Genomic DNA, 25541 nt, shown 5'->3' on the forward strand with positions numbered 1-25541 from the left:
CCTCAGCTTTGTGGGAACAGAAACTTTATTCTGTCAGCACATTCCTGAAGAGAATGGTGCTTCAGAGCACAGATATGCATTAGCCAAGCCCATGGAAGACACTTGCTTAACAAGAATGTGAATACATTAATTTACAGTGAAAATAAAATGTCCACCAAAGGCTTTGTAGTGTGGCACAATGGTTAAGGCAGAGGTTCTGGTGTCAGACAAACGTAGGTTCAAAGTTTGGCTCCACCAAGTACTAGTTGTAAAGTCCTTAAAGCTTAAAGACACACAATAGCTATCTGAGTTTCTCATGTGCACAATGTAGATAATATAATTTCTAACCACACAGGAAAGTTTTGTAAAATACATGGGTGACTACTCAGAATGCTGTGTCAAGCTCTGAGGAAAGTAAGTTCAAGAAATGACGGAATGATAGTTGTTGTTGTTGTCATTATTATCATCATCATCTAGGTCAGCATATTTTACTGCAGCGTTTCTAAAATTGAATAAAATAGTCACAAAAATTGGCTTGAAAAAACATGGAGTGAGAGGAATGGGAGTTAGATGTGCAATTTAAATCCTGGCAGCCCTGTGCTCTGTTAATCCGCCTATTTTTAGAGGCAGGGCTAGTCCTGAAAGAGCACATCAGGCTTGGTCCTTATACTGGGGTGTCACTCCCTGGAAGACCTCGATGGGCCCCCCTGCCTTTATCTCTGTGACATACTTAATTCCCTATTCCTGCTCATATGCCTCTCTGAAAGGGTAACAATACCCGGGATTTAGCAGAAGGCAAGTCTTGATCTGTCCTGACAAAATGCTGTCTCGAGAGAAGGCAGCCTTATTTGATGAGACCCTAGAAATGTCAATTATAATGTCAATCTATTTCCACTGAGGATAACTTCATTTTCATTCTGCTATTAACAATGACCAACATTTAGTGAGCTCTTACTCTCTATAATAAACCAAGAATCCTATGAAAGATGTTATATACATTACTTCTTTCAATATCAAACCTACATTTTGCTGGTGATAAATTATTTTATCAATATGATATCTAAGATATAGCAATACTTTTTGCTGTTACTATATCTCAAACTAATTGAGAAGATAAATGCCTTCCTAAGGCTATGGTTCTTAAACAGTTTGGTCTCAGGGCCTCCTTATACACTTAAAAGTAACTGAAGAAATCAAAAAGCTTTTATTTATAAAAACATGTTACTAGCTAATATCTCTCAATATTTACCAACTAGAAATCACAACTAATTTTTAAAACAAAATAATACACATACACACACACATTTCATTAGCCATTAAGCAATGATACCAACACATGTCATGTAGCCTTTGGAAAACTCCACTCTCACGTGTGAGAACATGAGAGAGAAAAAGGCAAATAGCATCTGTGTATTATTATAAACACACTGTGACCTCATGGAACCCCTAAAAGACTTTACGCTAGACCATATTTGAATATGCTGTTTCAAAAGATTAAAGATTTTTGCTTCCCCCACATGTTCCCCTGTATATTTCAACCATTCTATGATTTTTTTTAAGACTAGGGGCTATGGTAGGTGAAGCATACACTATAGAAAAATGTTATTATGTACACCTTACAAACGATGAAAATGAGGCTTAGAAAGGATAAGCGCTTTTCCTAACATCACATGAGTTACAGGTACTGTAGTTAGCTTACAACCCCATATCTTTCTGTCCCCAAACCTGTGCTCTTCATTATCATATTATGCTGCAGCCATTGAAGATCCATCAACCTGAGATTGATGAGAACTTAGTGATGGTCTCATTTTATCCACAGGCTAAAGAGAACTCTGAAGTCCAGAAGTACCATGGCGGAAGAGTAAGACGCAGAGATCACCTTCCTCCCCACAGATACACCAGAAATACATCTACACGTGGAACAACTCCTACAGAACACCTACTGCACGCTGGCAGAAGACCTCAGACCTCCCAAAAGGCAAGAAATTCCCCACGTACCTGGGTATGGCAAAAGAAAAAACAGAGACAAAAGAATAGGGACGGGACCTGCACCAGTGGGAGGGAGCCGTGAAGGAGGAAAGGTTTCCACACACCAGAAGTGCCTTCGCGGGCGGAGACTGCGGGCGGCGGAGGTGGGGAGCTTCAGAGCCGCGGAGGAGAGCACAGCAACAGGGGTGCGGAGGGCAAAGCGGAGAGATTCCCGCACAGAGGATCGGTGCCGACCAGCACTCACCAGGCCGAGAGGCTTGTCTGCTCACCCTCTGGCATGGGCGGGGCTGGGAGCTGAGGCTCCGGCTTCGGTCAGAGCGCATGAGAGGACTGGGGTTGGCAGAGTGAACACAGCCTACAGGGGGTTAGTGCACCACGGCTGGCCAGGAGGGAGTCCAGGGAAGTCTGGACCTGACGAAAAGGCAAGAGACTTTTTCTTCCCTCTTTGTTTCCTGCTGCGCCAGGAGAGGGGATTCAGAGCGCTGCTTAAAGGAGCTCCAGAGACGGGCGCGAGCCGCGGCAGAAAGCGCAGACCCCAGAGACGGGCATGAGATGCTAAGGCTGCTGCTGCCGCCACCAAGAAGCCTGTGTGCAAGCACAGATCACTATCCACACCCCCTTTCGGGAAGCCTGTGCAGCCCGCCACTGCCAGGGTCCCGGGATCCAGAGACAACATCCCGGGGAGAACGCACGGCGCGCCTCAGGCTTATGCAACGTCACGTCGGCCTCTGCCGCCGCAGGCTCGCCCCGCACTCCATACCCCTCCCTCTCCCAGGCCTGAGTGAGCCAGAGTCCCAGAAGCAGCTGCTCCTTTAACCCCGTCCTGTCTGAGCGAAGAACAGACGCCCTCCGGTGACCGACATGCAGAGGCGGGGCCAAATCCAAAGCTGAGCCCCGTGAGCTGTGAGAACAAAGAAGATAAAGGGAAATCTCTCCCAGCAGCCTCAGAAACAGCAGATTAAAGCTCCACAGTCAACTTGATGTACCCTGCATCTGTGGAATACCTGAATAGACAACAAATCATCCCAAATTGAGGAGGTTGACTTTGAGAGCAAGATTTATGATTTTTTCCCCTTTTCCTCTTTTTGTGAGTGTGTATGTGTATGCTTCTGTGTGAGATTTTTTTTGTATAGCTTTGCTTCCACCATTTGTTCTAGGGTTCTATCCATCCATTTTCTTTTTTTTTAGTTTTTTTTCTTAATAATAATTTTTTATTTTAATAACTTTATTTTATCTTACTTTATTTTATTTTACTATATCTTCTTTCTTTCTTTTTTTCCTTCCTTTCTCCCTCCTTTCTTTCTTTCTTCCTTCTTTCTTTCTTTTTCTCCCTTTTATTCTGAGCCGTGTGAAAGAAAGGCTCTTGGTGCTGCAGCCAGGAGTCAGTGCTGTGCCTCTGAGGTGGGAGAACCAAGGTCAGGACACTGGTCCAACAAGAGACCTCCCAGCTCCACATAATATCAAACGGCGAAAATCTCCCAGAGATCTCCATCTCAACACCAGCACCCAGCTTCACTCAACGACCAGCAAGCTACAGTGCTGGACACCCTATGCCAAACAACTAGCAAGACAGGAACACAACCCCACCCATTAGCTGAGAGGCTACCGAAAATCATATAAGTCCAGACACCCCAAAACACACCACCAGACGTGGACCTGCCCACCAGAAAGACAAGATCCAACCTCATCCAACAGAACACAGGCACTAGTCCCCTCAACCAGGAAGCCTACACAACCCACTGAACCAACCTTAGCCACTAGGGACAGACACCAAAAACAACGGGAACTACGAACCTGCAGCCTGCAAAAAGGAGACCCCAAACACAGTAAGATAAGCAAAAGGAGAAGACAGAAAAACACACAGCAGATGAAGGAGCAAGATAAAAACCCACCAGACCTAACAAATGAAGAGGAAGTAGGCAGTCTACCTGAAAAAGAATTCAGAGTAATGATAGTAAAGATGATCCAAAATCTTGGAAATAGAATAGACAACATGCAGGAAACATTTAACAAGGACCTAGAAAAACTAAAGATGAAACAAGCAATGATGAACTACACTATAAATGAAATTAAAAATACTCTAAAAGGGATCAATAGCAGAATAACTGAGGCAGAAGAACGGATAAGTGACCTGGAAGATAAAATAGTGGAAATAACTACTACAGAGCAGAATAAAGAAAAAAGAATGAAAAAAACTGAGGACAGTCTCAGAGACCTCTGGGACAACATTAAACACACCAACATTCGAATTATAGGGGTTACAGGAAAAGAAGAGAAAAAGAAAGGGACTGAGAAATTATTTGAAGAGATTATAGTTGAAAACTTCCCTAATATGGGAAAGGAAATAGTTAATCAAGTCCAAGAAGCACAGAGAGTCCCATACAGGATAAATCCAAGGAGAAATATGCCAAGAAACATACTAATCAAACTGTCAAAAATTAAATACAAAGAAAACATATTAAAAGCAGCAAGGGAAAAACAAATAACACACAAGGGAATCCCCATAAGGTTAACAGCTGATCTTTCAGCAGAAACTCTGCAAGCCAGAAGGGACTGGCAGGACATATTTAAAGTGATGAAGGAGAAAAACCTGCAACCAAGATTACTCTACCCAGCAAGGATCTCATTCAGATTTGATGGAGAAATTAAAACCCTTACAGACAAGCAAAAGCTAAGAGAGTTCAACACCACCAAACCAGCTTTACAACAAATGCTAAAGGAACTTCTCTAGGCAAGAAACACAAGAGAAGGAAAAGACCTACAATAATGAACCCAAAACAATTAAGAAAATGGGAATAGGAACATATGTATCGATAATTACCTTAAATGTAAATGGACTACATGCTCCCACCAAAAGACACAGATTAGCTGAATGGATACAAAAACAAGACCCATATATATGCTGTCTACAAGAGACCCACTTCAGACCTAGAGACACATACAGACTGAACGTAAGGGGATGGAAAAAGATATTCCATGCAAATGGAAAGCTGGAGTAGCAATTCTCATATCACAGAAAATAGACTTTAAAATAAAGACTATTAGAAGAGACAAAGAAGGACACTACATAATGATCAACGGATCGATCCAAGAAGAAGATATAACAATTGTAAATATTTATGCACCCAACATAGGAGCACTTCAATACATAAGGCAAATACTAACAACCATAAAAGGGGAAATCAACAGTAACACATCCATAGTAGGGGACTTTAACACCCCACTTTCACCAATGGACAGATCATCCAAAAGGAAAACAAATAAGGAAATACAAGCTTTAAATGATACATTAAACAAGATGGACTTAATTGATATTTATAGGACATTCCATCCAAAAACAACAGAATACACATTTTTCTCAAGTGCTCATGGAACATTCTCCAGGATAGATCATATCTTGGGTCACAAATAAAGCCTTGGTAAATTTAAGAAAATTGAAATTGTATCAAGTATCTTTTTGGACCACAACGCTATGATATTAAATATCAATTACAGGAAAAGATCTGTAAAAAATACAAACACATGGAGGCTAAACAATACACTACTTAATAACGAAGTGATTACTGAAGAAATCAAAGAGGAAATAAAAAAATACCTAGAAACAAATGACAATGGAGACACAATGACCCAAAACCTATGGGATGCTGCAAAAGCAGTTCTAAGAGGGAAGTTTATAGCATACAATCCTACCTTAAGACACAGGAAACATCTCCAATAAACAACCTAACCTTGCACCTAAAGCAATTAGAGAAAGAAGAACAAAAAAACCCCCTAAGTTAGCAGAAGGAAAGACTTCATAAAAATCAGATCAGAAATAAATGAAAAAGAAATGAAGGAAACTATAGCAAAGATCAATAAAACTAAAAGCTGGTTCTTTGAGAAGATAAACAAAATTGGTAAACCATTAGCCAGACTCATCAAGAAAAGGGAGAAGACTCAAATCAACAGAATTAGAAATGAAAAAGGAGAAGTAACAACTGACACTGCAGAAATACAAAGGATCATGAGAGATTACTACAAGCAACTCTATGCCAATAAAATGGACAACCTGGAAGAAATGGACAAATTCTTAGAAAGGCACAACCTGCCAAGACTGAATCAGGAAGAAATAGAAAATATGAACAGACCAATCACAAGCACTGAAATTGAAACTGTGATTAAAAATCTTCCAACAAACAAAAGCACAGGACCAGATGGCTTCACAGGCGAATTCTGTCAAACATTTAGAGAAGAGCTAACACCTATCCTTCTCAAACTCTTCCAAAATATAGCAGAGGGAGGAACACTCCCAAACTCATTCTACGAGGCCACCATCACCTTGATACCAAAACCAGACAACGATGTCACAAAGAGAAAACTACAGGCCAATATCACTGATGAACATAGATGCAAAAATCCTCAACAAAATTCTAGCAAACAGAATCCAACAACATATTGAAAGGATCATACACTATGATCAAGTGGGGTTTATTCCAGGAATGCAAGGATTCTTCAATATACGCAAATCAATCAACGTGATACACCATATTAACAAGTTGAAGGAGAAAAACCATACAATCATCTCAATAGACGCAGAGAAAGCTTTCGACAAAATTCAACACCCATTTATGATAAAAACCCCGCAGAAAGTAGGCATAGAGGGAACTTTCCTCAACATAATAAAGGCCATATATGACAAACCCACAGCCAACACCATCCTCAATGGTGAAAAACTGAAAGCATTTCCACTAAGATCAGGAAAAAGACAAGGTTGCCCACTCTCACCACTCTTATTCAACATAGTTTTAGAAGTTTTAGCCACAGCAATCAGAGAAGAAAAGGAAATAAAAAGAATCAAAATGGGAAAAGAAGAAGTAAAGCTGTCACTGTTTGCAGATGACATGATACTCTACATAGAGAATCCTAAAGATGCTACCAGAAAACTACTAGAGCTAATCAATGAATTTGGTAAAGTAGCAGGATACAAAATTAATGCACAGAAATCTCTGGCATTCCTATACACTAATGATGAAAAAATCTGAAAGTTAAATTAAGGAAACAATCCCATTTACAATTGCAACAAAAAGAAATAAATACCTAGGAAAAAAACCTTCCTAAGGAGACAAAAGACCTGTATGCAGAAAATTATAAGACACTGATGAAAGAAATTAAAGATGATACAAATAGATGGAGAGATATACCATGTTCTTGGATTGGAAGAATCAACATTGTGAAAATGACTCTACTACCCAAAGCAATCTACAGATTCAATGTAATCCCTATCAAACTACCACTGGCATTTTTCACAGAACTAGAACAAAAAATTTCACAATTTGTATGGAAACACAAAAGACTCCGAATAGCCAAAGTAATCTTGAGAAAGAAAAACGGAGCTGGAGGAATCAGGCTCCCTGACCTCAGACTATACTACAAAGCTACAGTAATCAAGACAGTATGGTACTGGCACAAAAACAGAAATATAGATCAATGGAACAGGATAGAAAGCCCAGAGATAAACCCACACACATATGGTCACCTTATCTTTGATAAAGGAGGCAGGAATGTATAGTGGAGAAAAGACAGCCTCTTCATTAAGTGGTGCTGTGAAAACTGGACAGGTACATGTAAAAATATGAGTTCAGATCACTCCCTAACACCATACACAAAAATAAGCTCAAAATGGATTAAAGACCTAAATGGAAGGCCAGAAACTATCAAACTCTTAGAGGAAAACATAGGCAGAAAACTCTATGTCATAAATCACAGCAAGATCCTTTTTGACCCAACTCCTAGAGAAATGGAAATAAAAACTAAACAAATGGGACCTAATGAAACTTCAAAGCTTTTGCACAGCAAAGGAAACCATAAACAAGACCAAAAGACAACCCTCAGAATGGGAGAAAATATTTGCCAATGAAGCAACTGACAAAGGATTAATCTCCAAAATTTATAAGCAGCTCATGCAGCTCAATAGCAAAAAAACAACCCAATCCAAAAATGGGCAGAAGACTTAAATAGACATTTCTCCAAAGAAGATATACAGATGGCCAACAAACACATGAAAGAATGCTCAACATCATTAATCATTAGAGAAATGCAAATCAAAACTACAATGAGATATCATCTCACACCAGTCAGAATGGCCATCATCAAAAAATCTAGAAACAATAAATGCTGGAGAGGGTGTGGAGAAAAGGGAACACTCTTGCACTGCTGGTGGGAATGTGAATTGGTACAGCCACTATGGAGAACAGTATGGAGGTTCCTTAAAAAACTACAAATAGAACTACCATATGACCCAGCAATCCCACTACTGGGCATATACCCTGAGAAAACCATAATTCAAAAAGAATCATGTACCACAATGTTCATTGCTGCTCTATTTACAATAGCTCAGAGATGGAAACAACCTAAGTGTCCATCATCGGATGAACGGATAAAGAAGATGTGGCACATATATACAATGGAATATTACTCAGCCATAAAAAGAAATGAAATTGAGCTATTTGTAATGAGGTGGATAGACCTAGAGTCTGTCACACAGAGTGAAGTAAGAAAGAGAAAGACAAATACCGTATGCTAAGACGTATATATGGAATTTAAGAAAAACAAATGTCATGAAGAACCTAGGGGTAAGACAGGAATAAAGACACAGACCTACTAGAGAATGGACTTGAGGATATGGGGAGGGGGAAGGGTAAGCTGGGACGAAGGGAGAGAGTGGCATGGACGTATATACAGTACCAAACGTAAAACAGGTATCTAGTGGGAAGCAGCCACATAGCACAGGGAGATCAGCTCGGTGCTTTGTGACCGCCTAGAGGGGTGGGAAGAGGGAAGAGATATGGGAACAGATGTATATGTATAACTGATTCACTTTGTTATAAAGCAGAAACTAACACACCATTGTAAAGCAATTATACTCCAATAAAGATGTAAAAAAAAACAAAGGACAAAAATATTCCTGTGAAGGTGTAGATGAGCCAAGTTTCTTGGCAAAACTCTGCTGAATAAACTAAGCAGACCACCTTACATGACTTTTATTTTTATGGTTTTTATCCCAAGTAGACTATCAGTAATTTAATTCCCTGATTTTTTCTTCCCGAATGTATAGTGCCTAGCACAAAGCCTGGCATTTAATGACACATTTGTACAGAGATTAATATTTTTCAAGGATGTTTGCCCTGTTTGCCCATTTGTCACAATTAGTAGCACCAAAGAGTAGAGAGTTCAGGCTTTGGTATTAATCCTGGTGAATTTGAACCTCATAGTATTAGATCTGTGACCTCATATACATTCCCTGACTTCCCCGGATTTCATTTCATGTATTTCTGAAACAATGCTCAGGATGTGTCCATCCCAATGCTGTTATAAGGAGTGAATGAAACAAATGTTTGCACACAGTGGTGACTGTCATTCTGCCTGGAATTAGGTAGCATCTCAAATTCTAGTTTGCCTAGCCACTCACAGATATTATTAAATTTAACAGATCTAGACGCTAAATCAAAGGAGATCGTAGGAGAGTTGCTCTGTACGCATCAATGCAACTTTCCCAAATCGTAATTCCTATGATGTCCAAAGACCAGTGAGCTTCTCCAGCCCTTCTACAAACAGACAATATACCTTGGGTGTTCATTTTTATTTTCCTGTTGGCTAAAAAGCACAACAGAAAGGTCCATGTGGAAATAAGTGCACATACAGTGGAGGCTCCCATAACCATGAGTGAAACAAGCCAAGATCAACAATTCCCTCCCTTTCATCACAAAATTCCCAAAACATCCTGGGTAGATTCATGCTATTCCCTTCGCCTGCAACATTCTTGCTCTTCCTCTTCACTTGTCCCAATAGAGCATTGCACTTGACTCCTAGGGACACTGGAGAAGGCATCATACAGAGCTACTTTCTTCCTCATGTGTGTTGTTAGGATGTGTTCTGTCTCCTTCCATTACACAACCTGCTTGTAGTCCAGCAATTATCTTCCTACTGCAGAAGCCCCGCCTCCAGGCCAGAAACTATGTCTTTAACAACGACCATAGTGTCTAGTACAGAGGTGCCGAAATGTATTTGACTCACTAAGGTTTTGTGTGCTCAGTCAACAGTCATTTGGTACGTTTACTGACTAATTTATTGGATCTTAACTCTCTTTAAGATGGAGACTACAAGGGACAAAATCAATCATTCAGAGACCAAAAACAAAATAAAGATATCTAATTCAGTATTTTCCATTTTCACTAAGGTCTCCTATTTATATGCCAGAGGCCATTTGTAGAACATCTAAATGCCTTTTTCAACCCATGCCTAACCAATCACTTCTGATAAATATCCAGATATTTTCAGATTTATTTTTGGTTATCAGTTTCCCTGAGAAGTCACTCAACACATCAGTTCTGTCTTCCATGCTTTTTATATCGTTTCTTAAATAAATGTGGATTTGTTGTATTCTGGTATTCTGTGGAGTTCAGTCTTTGTTTCTTTGTAACTGCTACATAATTATATTGGAAATGTGAAAAACAATTCAGTAGGAAATCAAATGCTGGCTCAGTGTGGGTATTTTTATATCCAGAGATACTCGAATATTAACCGGCAATGAGATTCAGATACTGTGCCTAAAACACAACCTAAAGACAAGCCTTATTTAAGAGCTAGGGGGAAAAAAAAAAAAATATATATATATATATATATATATACACTAAATAGAACTTTTTTTTTTTTTTTTTTTTTGGCGGTACGCGGGCCTCTCACTGTTGTGGCCTCTCCCGTTGCGGAGCACAGGCTCCAGACGCGCAGGCTCAGCGGCCATGGCTCATGGGCCCAGCCGCTCCACGTCATGTGGGATCTTCCCGGACCGGGGCACAAACCCGTGTCCCCTGCATCAGCAGGCGGACTCTCAACCACTGTGCCACCAGGGAAGCCCAATAGAACATTTTTACAAACAGATTTTCTTCATAGCGCATTAGAATTGTTTGTTTTTCTAAACAAAACAGTTAAAGTCAAGGCAGAGAATGTTCTAAAAAGTCAGTCTCTCTTTTTTTTTTTTTTAAGTCAGTGTCTTAAACATCAAGCTCACAATAGTCCACCTGAAAGAACAGGTGATGAGGCTTTTATTATTATTTCCATTGCTAAAAACAGATATAGAATATATTTATATTATACCATATTAAATTATAGTAAATAATATATATTATAATGTGATGATTATAATATATTAATGTAATCTATATTAAATACAGAAATATGATAATAATTATATATGTATATATATTCTCTATATCAACCAGGTGAGTTTTAGTTCCCTATTGAGTATTACAGTTTCCTTTTAACCAATAAATAAACACATTAGATTGATCAAGGAAACTGTTGATGTTCAAGTAGGTTGTTGTTAATGTAAACTAGGTTGGAATTCATATTTGTTTGGCTGCATAGTCGATGCTTTTTCCTTCCACATTTGTATTCCATGGTTTTATTCCATGTCTCCCTTCTTCAGCCTATTATTAATCATTCATTGTCAAATTATAACAGCAGGTGTGCGGAGCAGACTTCAGCATCATTCCAGGCTTATCTCAGTGGGTTGCAGGAGCATTCAAACTTCAATATAAGGAGCCCCTTTAATTTGTTTTAAATTTAGGAACTGGAGGTTCCTAAAAATCCAAATTCCCCTGGAACAGGTAGTTCACAGATGCAAATTTTAGATTCATTATCCCCAACTGGACCTCCTCCCACCCTTTCAGTGGGGAAAAAAGCGTATCAGTGACATCCCATTGTGTTCTAACCTGTTTTATAAAGAGCTAGTCAAAGGAAGGCTGTGAACTCTTAAACTTTGGAAGGATGGACCATCTTTTCTGCCTTCTGACTTGTTAACATGAATCATGATATGTCCCAGGAGCAACTAGGCTACTATCACTAGGAGAGGATGCAGGCTCAATTGTCAGAGATTGGGCTGAAGAGTCAGACAAACCTAGGATCAAATCCAAACTTAGCCACCTAAACATGGAGAGCTTTAAGTTTGGTATCTTAGCTTTCTTTATGAGATGAGAGACTGGTGGTACCAATTTATGGAACTGTTGTGAGGATTAAATGGATAAAGGGCATGAGAAGGGCTAGAATGTTGCCTAGCATACAGTAAGCAGTAACTCTTAATTGTATCATTACTTTCTTCCTCGTCACCGAGGTTTACAGTCTCCATCAGTTTCCTTGCTGCTCATTAGTTTTAGCCAGGTGCCAATTCCTGTTCATTCAAACTCCATTTCTAACGCAGCTTCAGTTTTACTCTGAATCAGGACTGCAGGGGTTATAGCAGTGGTTCTCCAAGTGCGGGCCCTGGGCCGGCAGCATCGGCCCACGTGGGGACTTGTTAGAAATACAGATTCTTTGGCCCAGGAATCTATGTTTTAACAAGCTCTCTGGGTGATTCTGAGCCACCATCATAGCCATATTCTTCCCCTTCTCATTCTCCAGGTTGTAGGCTCTCTGTTCCACTCATAACCTATTCTGCTCCTAAATCTGGAATGCTAATATTCTGAGCCAGACATTTCCCTTATTTTGATATTTCTATGTATTTGATGGGCCCCTCTGACACAGAGAATAAGATCATTTCCTGTACCTGGCATCCAAAGGCAATCATAATTTTCCATACTTAACTTTCCAACCATATATTCTTTTCCCTCCTGAGTTCTCTAATCTTCAGAAGATATTCTATGCTCTTCTCCTCTTGATCAAGACGTTTGTTAGTTTGGAAATACATCTCTGACAAAAGCCTACTGTTGCTTTATGACCCTGATGAAAATATACCATCCACAAAGGATCTTCCCAGAGAAGACTGTCTCTCCCATCCAATGGAGAGATCCCACCCTACTCCAAATTATATGCTTTTTAAGTAAACAATATTTAGCGTTTCAATGCATGCCTTAGAGACAATTTCTTTACATTCTACTTCCTTGCTTCTTTGTGACAAACAGCGTAACCCTTGACCTTGGGCATCACGTGGGGTGAACCCTTGTCCTATAGATACTCCAGGAACAAGAGAGTATCAGTATCATGAGTGAGGGTGTAGAGTGGCCAGTGCCCTGCCACACCCCAAATTAGACGGAAGCAAGTTACCATAGTTCAAAATTCTACCGTCTGGCTAAAAGGGCCACCTGACCTGGCACTGAAATGCTAGGTGGGTGAGGGTGGATCAGAGATGGAATTGGCATCTGTTTTTAGCCCTGACTTCTAAGCTCTGGATTAGGGAGTCCTGTAATCAGAAAACATGCTGCATTTTCATTCTTTAGGCTTTGCTGCTTTGTAACCTGCTTCCACTTGTTTAATACATATCAGATTAAACGATAAACGGGCTCGTTGGGTAATGAAGTGTGGGCTGGCATAATTCAGGGCTTGCCTCAGGCTCTCAGAGGGAAGAGAAATAAAGGTTCTTAGATCAGAAGCCTGGCTCCTTGGGGAAAAAGTGAGAGGACCTGAGGCTCCTCTCTGCCAGCACCTTTCTCATGGTCTCTGTCTCTGACCTTAGATTGGTTAATATTCTATGGGAATTCTTCCTTTTGAGCACAGTCAGTGCCCCACAATTTTCATACAAGGAGAGCATAGTCATTCCTGCCCTTTATGCCTCAGCTTCAGTCACTCAGGAAAGAATGACTTTAAAAAATCCAGAAAAGCCATTGTGCCTATGTGCTTGTCTGCCCAAGACTTTTAACAAAGAGCTAAGTGGGGTATATTAAAAGCAGAGATCCTTTCCACCAATTAATCAATAGTGTCTGTTTAGAGTCAGAAATCATCAGGTTAATATCCTGTGGTATTAATTCTTATTTCCTTTATTCATTCATTAACTCACCAAATATGTACTGGGAGCCCCACTGTGCTAGGATCCCAGGATAAAACAGTGATCAATAACAAATCAATAATAAAATGTCTCATGAGAACATGGACTCTACCAATTTCTCCCTTTAGAAATATATTTTCAAGGAATTCCCTGGTAGCCCAGTTGTTAGGACTCAGCCCTTTCACTGCTGTGGGCCCGGGTTTGATCATCCCTGGTCGTGGAACTAAGATCCCGGAAGTCACACGGCATGGCCAAAAAAACCAACCAACCAAACAAAAAAAGGTATTTTCAAAACCTCAAGCAGGGCTTCCCTGGTGGCGCAGTGGTTGAGAGTCCGCCTGCCGATGCAGGGGACACGGGTTCGTGCCCCGGTCCAGGAAGATCCCACATGCCGCGGAGTGGCTGGGCCCGTGAGCCATGGCCGCTGAGCCTGCGCGTCCAGAGCCTGTGCTCCGCAACGGGAGAGGCCATAACAGTGAGAGGCCCGCGTATCGCAAAAAAAAAAAAAAAAAAACCTCAAGCAAATAAATGGGTATTATAAGCCTCAACCAGCCTCTTAAAGGCAAAGAGCATGGATCTTTGAGACCTTATAGCAAATGATTAATAATAATTGCTAAAGCTTACACTAGCAGTCAGGTAGGAGAAATTTTTGTAGCATTAAAAATGTGCTAATAGATTTATTATGAATAATACAAATTGCTATTTAAGTTGAAATTCTAAAGAATCTATAGTTAACCAGTTGACAGCTGTTAGAAATACTGTGTCCAATCCTTTTTCTCAAATAAGTAAGACGTGAGAGCAGAGAATTTTAGATGTATGTGAGAAGAGGAATCTAGAAGGGAAGTACCTATGTGTGTAGGCTACAGATCCATATCATTCTTGGTCATATGTACTGAGATTTAGCATCCCAGTGTGAAATTAATTTTTCAAAAAAAGAATGCCCATAATATTTGGAAATTCCAACTCCTCCCATCAAGAGGTGACATTTGTTTCTCCACTTCTTAAACCTGCTCTTGGTAATGTGACTTGCTTTGACCAGTGGGATCTGCAAACTTGATGCAAATAGAGACTTGGCAAGTACTTGCTCCCCAGTCTTTTGCTGTTCCATGGAAGACTGGGAGTAGCACCAAAGGAGCTGAGCTAGCCTATTAGAGGATGCGAGGCCATGTGGAGCAGAGAAGAGGTGCTAACTAACGCCTAACTAGCCTGTCATATATACAATTGGTGCCAATATAGATCATCCAGCCCCAGACAAGCCACCAGCTGACCAGATAGACTAGCAAAACCAGTTCAGACCAAAAGAACCACTCAGCTGCTCCAGAGAACCACGAGAAATACATCTTTATCACTTTAAGTTTTGACACGGTCTATTATGCAGCAGAAGTGAACCAATACAAATCAATGTCCATATGACTATTTTGGTTCCCTTTATTCCTAAGTCCAAGTGGCTGGGAGAAAAAGGGAGATCTGAGTGACAAATAGAATGTATAGATAAAGGACATAAAGTTTATGTTTATGCAAGAGAGAGTAGGCACCAGGTTTGGTCTGGAGAAGGATAGAGAGGAGGGTGAGGAAAAAGCGAGGAGGGGCACTAGAGAGGGGAAAGAAGAAATGTTATTGAGTCCTTCCTATATGCCAGGCTCTATTTTATGCATTTTACCGGTATTACATCATTTAATTGTCATGACAAACTTCAAATACAGCAACTGAGGCTAAAAGAGATTATGTGACTTATTCAAATCACACATAGAGCATATGTTTTGGCTCTGAAAATTTGACTTCATAGTTTGGTTTCACCTAGTAAGCACTACTGCTCTCTGAGAAAGCAGTGGTAACAGTAACTATGACCTTAGTTTGGGGTAAGAAGGAGGCTTTTAAGGTTGCCAAGCTGGCCAGGACTGACAAGAGGAAAGAAGCCCCTCCTTTTGGATACATATTTTTGTGGAAAATTATACCTCCCAAATCATCTCAGGATGATACGTCCTCAAAAACTCACAATTTGTATATCCTCAAAATAAAGCTGGGTGGTTTTACTTGATGACAAAAAGGTTACTTTAGGCATATCCTCTTTAATTATATAAAGTGATAAAATTAATGTTTACTTTATAATTATTGTTATGATCATTAATATTAGCATAAGCATTATTACCAGAAGTTTATTCTATGTTAGGAAAGATATTAGGATATAAACATATTCACTCCTTATCACACACCTCTAAAGGTGTTTCAATATATCCCCCATTTTATAAATTGGGAAACTAAGCCACAGAACGAAGTAATTTACCAATGGAGTGAGTGTGATTGAATGAAAAAATTATGATTCCATCCAAGCAAACTGACTTATAAACTTGGCCACTTAACTCATATGTTATTCTCTTTGACTTGTAGACTGATGTCTGCACTTTCTTCCCAAGTCCATGTGCTTCCTCTGTCCCCAGAGAAACCGTAGCTGATGGTAAATCAACTTACTATCCTCCAATCTTTATAATCTCTTCACATATCTAGGATCTCCCCTACCTGCCCCCGCTTAATCTGGTACCCTCAAATCTGGAGATGACCATTTGCTATGACTGGTCAGTTTGCTACAACTTGCAGCTGAAAACTTTGAATTACTATTTGCTGCCTAATTCCAATCCTTTATCTACAGTTGCTGTCTACAGAAGGAGTTACTGTTAAGGATTTGAGGAGGGTGGTTTATAAAGACAGACCAGGGCAAGACATAGGGATGGAAGCCTCTTACCTTCTGCCTTTTTCTGCGTTAGGACTAAGGGGCTATTAGCCACAGTGACATCTTAAAGGAGTTCCTAGTTAAAATCTATTGATATAGCTCCAGTCTCAATCTGCAGGCTTTTTCTAAGTATCAGTAGATTAGAACAAAAGAGGGATAAAGATGAAAGAGATGGAGAGGTGGTGGGAGGATATCCATAGAAAGGATGCAGAACAAAGAGGAACTAAGGGAGAGATTCCCAAGTCAGTATTCAAGTAACTGGAGCAGCTGTACATGAAGTGGGCACTATAGTGGCTAAAATAAATCTGGTGTGGGTTACCCACAAAATGATATTCATGCGGGGCCTGTATCAGGCTTCTCCTTGAACTTGGAATGACACTCCCATCTTCCCTGTAGGGAAATCTTATTTTGTACGCTGATCTCTTTCCCAGGAAACTGTAGCTTCCCCTTCACTTTCCCATAATGTATTTCCACTTCCCTTCATTATAATCCCTATTGTTAAGAATACTGATCTCTACCTTATAGCACCGGCATGCTTGTCTGAGGTAAGGGGATCTTGCTAGGAACTTGCCATGTGCCTATATTCCCAGACAGTCAGCCATAGTGCTACAGCTTCTCTGATATTTGGGAGCCCATAACCACTCCTGCCCCTGAATTTTACTGTTCACCTCAGACTTTCATCATCCTTTCCCTTCTGTGAGAGTTACTGAACTGGACAACAGCTTCTCTCCATCTGCTTCCACTCAATTCTATACAAGGGAATGATATTGATCTTAAAGAAACTCTAGTCCTGATTATGCCACAGGCAATAGATATAGACACTGCACATTTTGAACAAGATCTTGATATAAAATCTGAAGTCCTTAATTCAATCAGGCTCTCCAAGAATATGCCTGCTTCATTTCGAGGGTTTTTATTTAGGCACAGGTCAATCCACCATGCCCTAACCAGGGACAAGAGGAAGGTCAGTGAACATATTGGCTGTGCAATGAAGAAACACAACTGCACCCAGCAGTAACACACAGGTCACGACTACCAATTTTGTTGTTGTGGGGAGAAGGGGTAAAAGAAAATATAAACCAAATAAATAATTTAAAATTAAGCTGTTATTCAAAGCCTCAGGTTAGGGCTGTATTAACAAGAACATATGTGATTTATTCATCAGTTACTAAAGATTATAGATAGATTTTAAGCTAAAAGGTATAGTACCATCACTTTTAATTCAATTCTTACTATAACCTAAATTTAAAAGAACAATTATGATTCCCATTTCACAGGTGGGAAAACTGAGAGCAAGAGAGAGGAAATAATTTGCCCAAGGTTATATGGGCAAAATGTGGCCAACTCCATCCAACTCCAGGACCCAAAATTTCTCGAAACAATGAGTTCCCTATAAAGATGTATTTTTCCTAAGTAGCCTGGGTTGGACAAAGCAATTATCTGGCAGCTGGGCCCTATGTCAGGAAGAAACATTCCTTAAGTGCTATCAAACTAGTATGTCCCTTGGGAGATTTAACCATCATTAGTGGAAAGCTTCATTGACAATATTGTGTGCAGCCCACTGTAGTAAGCTAGAGCAATGCATTATCAATAACTCAGAGATTAATTTAATGGGCAATTATATGCTTCCTGCTTTACAATACTTTCAGGTAACCAAGAGTAGTATGCTTTCTCTAATGCCAATTGCCAGCTCTCGGGTACACAGTGTCAGCGGGATTCCCCACTTTCCATCCCACATCACCACTTTCTATGGGAAGGACACACTAAAATTGGCATTCAATGCCTCTGAAATGCCCCTGCAGAGACTCTATTATAAGCAAATTTTTCCCTTACCGTCCCCCAATATCCTTTATCTCTCTGACAGCTGAGCTTTTTACCCATGTCTCTCTCTTAAGTAGGTCTTACTACACTACCCAACCTAAAGGGATCTTGTGCATCATCTGACAAGCCTTAGCTCAAACCTCAGCTCAGTGAAATATCACCTATCACCACAGGAATAACACAAAATAGAGACCAAAACACACAAACAGAAGAACACGTCACCTTTTTCTGCCTTCCTTCAAAATATCATAATTATGTTTATAATATAAAATTATATTAATTGTAATTAAATTATAATGTGAATCTGATGGGGAGGGTGGAGGGGAGGTGGGAGAACTCGTGAAAAGTGGATTCCTGAATGGCTGCCTTGAGTTTCTGATTCCATAGGTCCTAGGCAAACACCAGAAGTCTGGTTTGAACAATAACCCAGGTGACTGGGATCAGCTGGGCGTGTCAAGTTCTCTGTGAACTTCATTGAAAAATGCGGTCCCCTAAAATGTTCCTCAGTTTCCTGATCTCGAAAATGGGAATGGAATTCCCATCTGAACAGTTCCAAAGCCTGGCTTTGTCCATTAGGCAATGTTCCTCCCCTGGGTTATAAACGTTAGAATAGGAGGGCCTGAGCAAATGCAGGCTTATTCTTTCCTCCACTGCACTCTTGTCCCCGCACCAGCCTTCTGCTTTGCACAGAAGAACTATTTCATTCGCTTGTTTCAGGAAATGATGTGGCAGTGTCAGAAGCTCGATTTAAGCAGGAGGATGGAAGGAAAGAAGATATAGGAGAGGGTTCCCCCCAAAGAAGGGATCTAAGAGCATGTAATCTGCAGTTAAGCAACAAGGGTACCAATCTTGTCTCCACCCTCTGCTCTCTTGGAGACTCTGGGCAAGTTAGTTAACCTCTGTCTGAGATTCCTTGACTGGAAAATGCATACAGTAATAGTACCTGTTTTCAAAGACTGATGTGAGTTAAATGCACCATAGGGATTACATAATACTTTTTCAGTGTTTAGCTAAATTTACTTTAAGCCTTCACCACCATGGTACACAGCAGCCATGCAAAATAGTTTCAAGGGATCCTACTAGCAAAGCTACTTAGCAAAGATGCTCTATACAAGCCTAATCTCTTGTTAGCACTTGGGCATCTAACTGCCAGATCATGTAATGAGATGTGCCTGTTGATTGTGATGGCAAGTTAGATCTATTACCACTGAAATTCTTGGGAAATATACACAGTGAAGCATCTCAGCCTTGGTTAAGTGAATCTGGCACAAGAGGATAAAGGATGACATCTTCATTCTCATTAAGAGATAACAGATGGACTTTCCTAAAATCCATTTTTTAGCTTAATTTCATTTGCTTAAATCTTTTGTCTGAAGAGATGGTGATCTGAGAGTAATTTTAAATTGTTCTCCCTGGAATGAATATTTCTTTATCTTTATTAGAACCTCCCCCTGTGGGGTTGTATTGTCCTGGGTGGTTTTAAATATTCATCTCATCCAAATACAATAAATCTCCCTTTAATATTTTTTTCCAAGACATGGTCTGCGGCTTTGGAAGATAAACATTACATGATGGGCTAAATAATAAAACCAAGTGAAAACAAGTTTCTAAGCCATTTTCATAGTAATTCCAATATTTTTTAAGTTCTCTGTGATCTTATTTCAACTTCCTTTCATGATTTAGAAAAAAAAAGATAACCTAATTTTACATTTAAATTTCTAGAATTATGCCCACCTCAGCTTATATTTTACAGACTAAAATTAAAGTTCTCTTTTGTACTCTCAATCTTGTTGGTTTTAAGAAAGTTACATGCAAGAAGTCAAAAAAAAAGTTTAGTTTTCAATCTCTGAGTAAAAAAAAAAAAAAATCAAAAAAGGATGTAATAAAAGGTGAGATAACTCCCACTGATGTCAACAGAATAATGTAATTTTGGGTTGTATATTTCTAATTCTCTAAGGTTCAAAGTAAAGCTGAGGGTTGTCACGTGGACAGAACCGTTTCCTATTTGCTCTCTATGGAGCTAATGTAACCTTGAATCTGGGACATACTTGAGTGATTTCTCTCAGGCCATGAAGAAAACCTTATCTGATCTATATTTCAATATTTTTTAATCAATCATATGTTCATTGAAGGAGGTTTGTGGTCATACTTTTTTTTCACACCATCAACATGGAACTGCTGGTAATTCCCAATACTCATCACCTTCTTGCTCACCTCTGTGTCATTCTTTTTTTTTTTTTTTTTTGCGGTATGCGGGCCTCTCACTGCCGTGGCCTCCCCCGTTGCGGAGCACAGGCTCCGGACGCGCAGGCTCCGGACGCGCAGGCTCAGCGGCCATGGCTCACGGGCCCATCAACATGGAACTGCTGGTAATTCCCAATACTCATCACCTTCTTGCTCACCTCTGTGTCATTCTTTATAGACATATCAGCAGATTCCAACTCACACTTTTATATGCAGGGGCTTCCAAGTGCCAATAGAAGGAAAACTTCAAGAGTTCCAGGGTTTTTGCTTATTTTGTTCACTGCTATATCCTTAGTCACTAAAACAGTGCTTGGCAAGTACCAAAGACTCCATAAATAATTATTGAGTGAATGAACAAATGAATGTCTTCCCTTATTTGGTTTGGTACCCTTGTCACCCTAGAATTAATAGCTCATTACCCCAGAGCATCTGCTTTTGTATCTGTCTTCCTTACTTGTCTGTGATTCCTTGCAAATGAGACTTTTGTTTCTGGATTGCCCCTGAAATATTTCCTAACCACCTATTCTGTATATTCATTTCCTTTTACTCTTTACAGTGGAGTACGTGGATTCTTATAATTAGGGCCTCCCTGATGAATATTTAAGTGAAGGCATACATCTCATAAAAAAAGTGTCATAGATTAAGGCGAACTCTAGTAGGTTTTTATATTCAATATATGAGAAAATTCTTTTAAAAGTAATTATTGCCTACATACTTTAAAGAAAACCATGGTCCTTTAGAGCGTTTTTATATAGCCTCAAACCAATCTAAATAGATACAGTTTTTCTCAGAGGCTTAAGGTGATATGCAGCTTCAACATTGTAAATTGTAAAAATTTCATATCTAGATGGGGTTAAGACTTCTAATAAACCAAAGCCACCAAATGGGATGCTTTGTTTCCTTTATCCCTTAACGCTACAAGGGAAAACTATTGCCAGAGTCACATACTGGAGAAGAAAATGGTACTTCTAATAAGGAAAAACACCGAAGTTTCCAAAGCTCTTTTTTCATTCCATATCAAACAGGTTCTTTGCCTGCTTTGAGTTGCCAAAAGAAACATTCTTCACTCTTGAATCGTCACTTTTTCACACCGTAGTTGTGTTTTGTTTTCTTTTGTTTTTAGTAAGACTCCATGGAAGACATTACCCCACATCTCAGAACAAGGAAAAACCATGCCCTTCATGAAGGTCTAGATTACTCTTCCTCTTACAGACACATTTATCAACATATCTCAGAGACATTAGGTGTGAAACCAGAGCAGATTTTAGAGACAGCATAGAGCAGATCTTAGGGCTGATGTCCTTTACATATGTATGCCCATGAATCTTTCTTATTGTGAGTTTTTATTTCCTTATTCAGATTCCTTCTACCCTAATTCCCTCAAAAATGTAATGTCTCCCTTGAACTGTGTAAACTGTGAAGTCCTCATCAGCTCCTTTATGGAAAAATAAAGTCAGGTAACATGCAGAATGTCTTTTGCTTGGAAAGAAAATGAGTATCACATGTTCTGTATAATAAAAAAACTGGTGAGACAGAGTGTGAGTTCTCATAGACAGAATAGCACTAAATTTCACCATATAGCTATTGTTGAGAGACTCAATTATAGTGTCATTAAGTGTAATCAAAGAAGCTGTGCTCATTAAAACCTGGCAGAAAGACTAACATGTGTTATTTTAACAACCCTAGAACCTCCTCTGAAAAAAAGGTTACATTTTCACATGTAATTTATGAAAAAATTTACGTTGAAGATATAATTTTAAATAGTCCATGATTACTGTGTAAGACATATTAATTCTAAAAAACAAAACCAAAAAATCATCTATCATCTCATCTCCCCAAAATGATATGTATTGACAGTGTAAATTTTCTTTCTGTATTTTCTGCATGTATATATGTATGTGTATACGCATAGTTTAAATATGTGAGTAATAGTTTCTATATCGAATATAATATATATGTTAGGGTCCACTTATTTAAATTATGGTATATAGTTCTTGAATTCTATTTTTTTAACCTACCCTTTTATACTAAATCTTTCCCCATATTTTAATATGCAAAACATTGTTTTTGATGACCGAACAATGGATATACATATAAGAATACTTGGATAGAAGAATGTTTCCTTCCCACATATATTGCAACTTTTTGGTCACTTACCACAGTGTAAGTTACTTCCTGTTGAGATGATGCATTCAAAGGCTCCTCGGGAACAATAAAATAAGTTCCAATGCCAAAATATCTAATAGAAACTGGGACCACTTGTCATATGATCCCTAGGCATAAACTGAACTCAGCCACATAAGGAAGAAAGTAACAAACCCAGGCACTTACTGATTTCGGTAGCAATGATTGTTATGTTGTGCCACACGCTTAATTCCCTGTCAAGCGGTGTTGCAAGCGTTATCTTCCCATCATCTGCATTAACGTTGAATTGTCTCTCCAGGTCGGTGTGCCGGTCGATGGAAAACCTACAAAACAGATACATTTGTAATCTACTTCAATGTTTCTATGATCCATACATTCCACAGCAGACCTTTAGTAATCCTTAGAGAGCCATAGTTGCAAAGTCAAATGAATTGGGAAACACAATGGCATCATAATTTGTAAAACAAAATGACTGAATGCAGCATAAGAAACTTAATAATTATTGTCTAAGGAGTAATTAGCTACATATGCAACATGGAGGTCATAAACTGCCATCAGTTTCAATAGGTAACATCTTCAAAAATGGATGCTGATGAAGAGTTAATTGGACAATCCATCACATTTATTGGACAGCTTATGATAATTAGCAGTTGCCACAAAATAACATATAAAACAGTGAACCCAAGCCCAAAGCAGGATGGCGCTACCCAGCAAGTTATTTATGGCAGTTCAAAGGAAATGTGTGTTTGTGTAAAACTTGCATTTGATTACACAGTATGTATGTGTTACTGTCGTTGCTGCTGTAGGTTTGTTTTGTTTTCATTTTAAGTAAAATATAAATTTAGTCTCCTATTTGTCTCTGTCCGTAGAAATCAGATGTTTACTGATTCTCTAGTAAAATTTTTTTAATTGGAATACATATTTTGGCAGATTTACAACACAAAATTTCATGAAATTTAAAACTTTAAATGGGCAGGTTAGTAGTTTCTCTGTTGACAAAACTCTTCCAAATAAGACAACATTAAGATGCTTTGTGTCTATAGCCAAGTGATTCTCGGGAACACTAAGTATCAAGATCATACAGGAATTATTTTTTTCACAACATTAATATCCTTTTTATACACCAGTATCTGAGCTTTGGCAATGGAATGCCAAATACAAAAACCTGTATGTCTTAAGGAACACAAGGCATAATTAGAAATATCGGTCTATAAATAAGCAGTGAAATAAACTAAAACAGGATGGAACAGAGGCTCAAAGAAGGATACTGTAGACTAAATGTTTGTGTCTCCCCAAAATTTATATGTTAAAATCCTAACTCCTAATGTGATGGTGTTTGGAAGTAAGGCCTTTAGGAGGTAGTTAGGGTTAGAATAGGTCATTAGAGTAGGGCCCTCCTGATGGGATTAATGACCTCATTTTAAAAAAAAGAAGAAGAAGAAGAAGAAGAAACAGAAGGGGACATAGGCTCTCTCCCTGCTCTCTGCCAATGAGGATACAAGAAGAGAACCATTTGTAAACCAGAAAATGTGCCCTCACCATACACTGGATCTGCTGGTGCCTTAATCTTGGACTTCCCAGCCTCTAGAACTGTGAGAAATACATTTTTGTTGTTTAATCCACCCAGTCTATGGTATTCCATATCTGTAGAAGGGCAAACTAAGACCAAGGACATGTACAATCCCATCTAGGAGGAAGGACTGAAGAAAACCTTCATGGTTGAGGTGACCTCCTAAGAAGTGCACATGAAATCGATTTATTGGTACCCGTTAATGCTAAATATGAAACATCGTCCATGGCTATTTGGAGCTTAGCATATTTTATTTTTTTACATGGTGTTTATGGACATTTATTCTATCATTAAGAATAAGACTATGTTCTTATAACAAAGTGAGAAAAAAATAAATTTCCCATAGTGTTCTGTCTGTAGGTTTGTACTGTTAATATTTTAGTGGATTTCACTGCAAACATATATATGTATTTTATGTATGTCTACTTATTTATGTGTATCTACTTATTTGTCTGGTTGTGAAGATTAAAAATAAAGCATAGATCAGTCTCTTATTTGTACCTACATCTACCTATAAAGAAGGATGGATAAATGGATGGGTAGATAGATGATAGGTAGGTAGATAGACAGACATATAGGGATATGGATAACTCCTTCCTCCTTTTAGCTATTTCTTTTTCATTAGAAAGGATATTTATATTGCTTATACCAGATGCAAATACCAAGAAAAAAGGCATTTCTGTGAATCTTCCCCACCAAACACAAGCATCACTAAACACTTTGGAATAATATTAAAAAACACTTAATTTTATTGACAATAGCTTATTGCTGAATTCCTTGGTAAAAACATGTACCATGAAGTTATAGTTCCTGGTACAGTAAAGACTTAGATATAAAGGAAACTAAGACACTGACATGCATCTATACACCAGGAATTTACAAACCAACCCCATGCCTAACCCCCAGGATGATTAGAGAAATTCAGAAAGGATTTAAGAACCCAGAGGCATATCTGAATTAACAGTGCTTGCAAAATAATCCTGAGCATGAGGAAGTAAGTGTTCATTGCAAAACATTTCAATCTGTTGTATTACGGGAAAAAAAAGACTAAAAACCCTTTTCTTGGGGAACAATGATTGTTGATTAGACCAATGAAGTTCCAAGTTTAACTGTAAAATAACTGAAAAGACATGGGTTTTGCTCCAGATATCATGAACACTCTGTCTCTTAAAAGAGCTAAGGAATGTCCAGAGGATTAATTATCACTATCTGCATCATATTCATAAATAAACTTTGCAGGCATTGCTGGGTTCTAGTAATTTTATTATCTC

The 25541-nt window shown here is 39.0% G+C and overlaps 1 protein-coding gene across 3 annotated transcripts in view; it reads right to left on the bottom strand.

Moving 5' to 3' along the window:
* CDH8 (cadherin 8) overlaps positions 1-25541 on the bottom strand; it is a 358644-nt gene that overhangs the window by 94477 nt on the left and 238626 nt on the right. For 2 of the 3 annotated variants that reach the window (XM_060083245.1, XM_060083246.1), the window contains exon 7: positions 22887-23023. In XM_060083245.1, coding sequence (XP_059939228.1) covers positions 22887-23023 — 137 coding nt within the window. Of the gene's footprint in view, positions 1-22882; positions 23024-25541 lie in introns of all 3 variants that reach the window. The other variant, XM_060083247.1, reaches the window with a different exon arrangement.

Source organism: Mesoplodon densirostris, chromosome 19 (genome assembly GCF_025265405.1).
Source record: "Mesoplodon densirostris isolate mMesDen1 chromosome 19, mMesDen1 primary haplotype, whole genome shotgun sequence".
Classification (NCBI taxonomy): domain Eukaryota; kingdom Metazoa; phylum Chordata; class Mammalia; order Artiodactyla; family Ziphiidae; genus Mesoplodon; species Mesoplodon densirostris.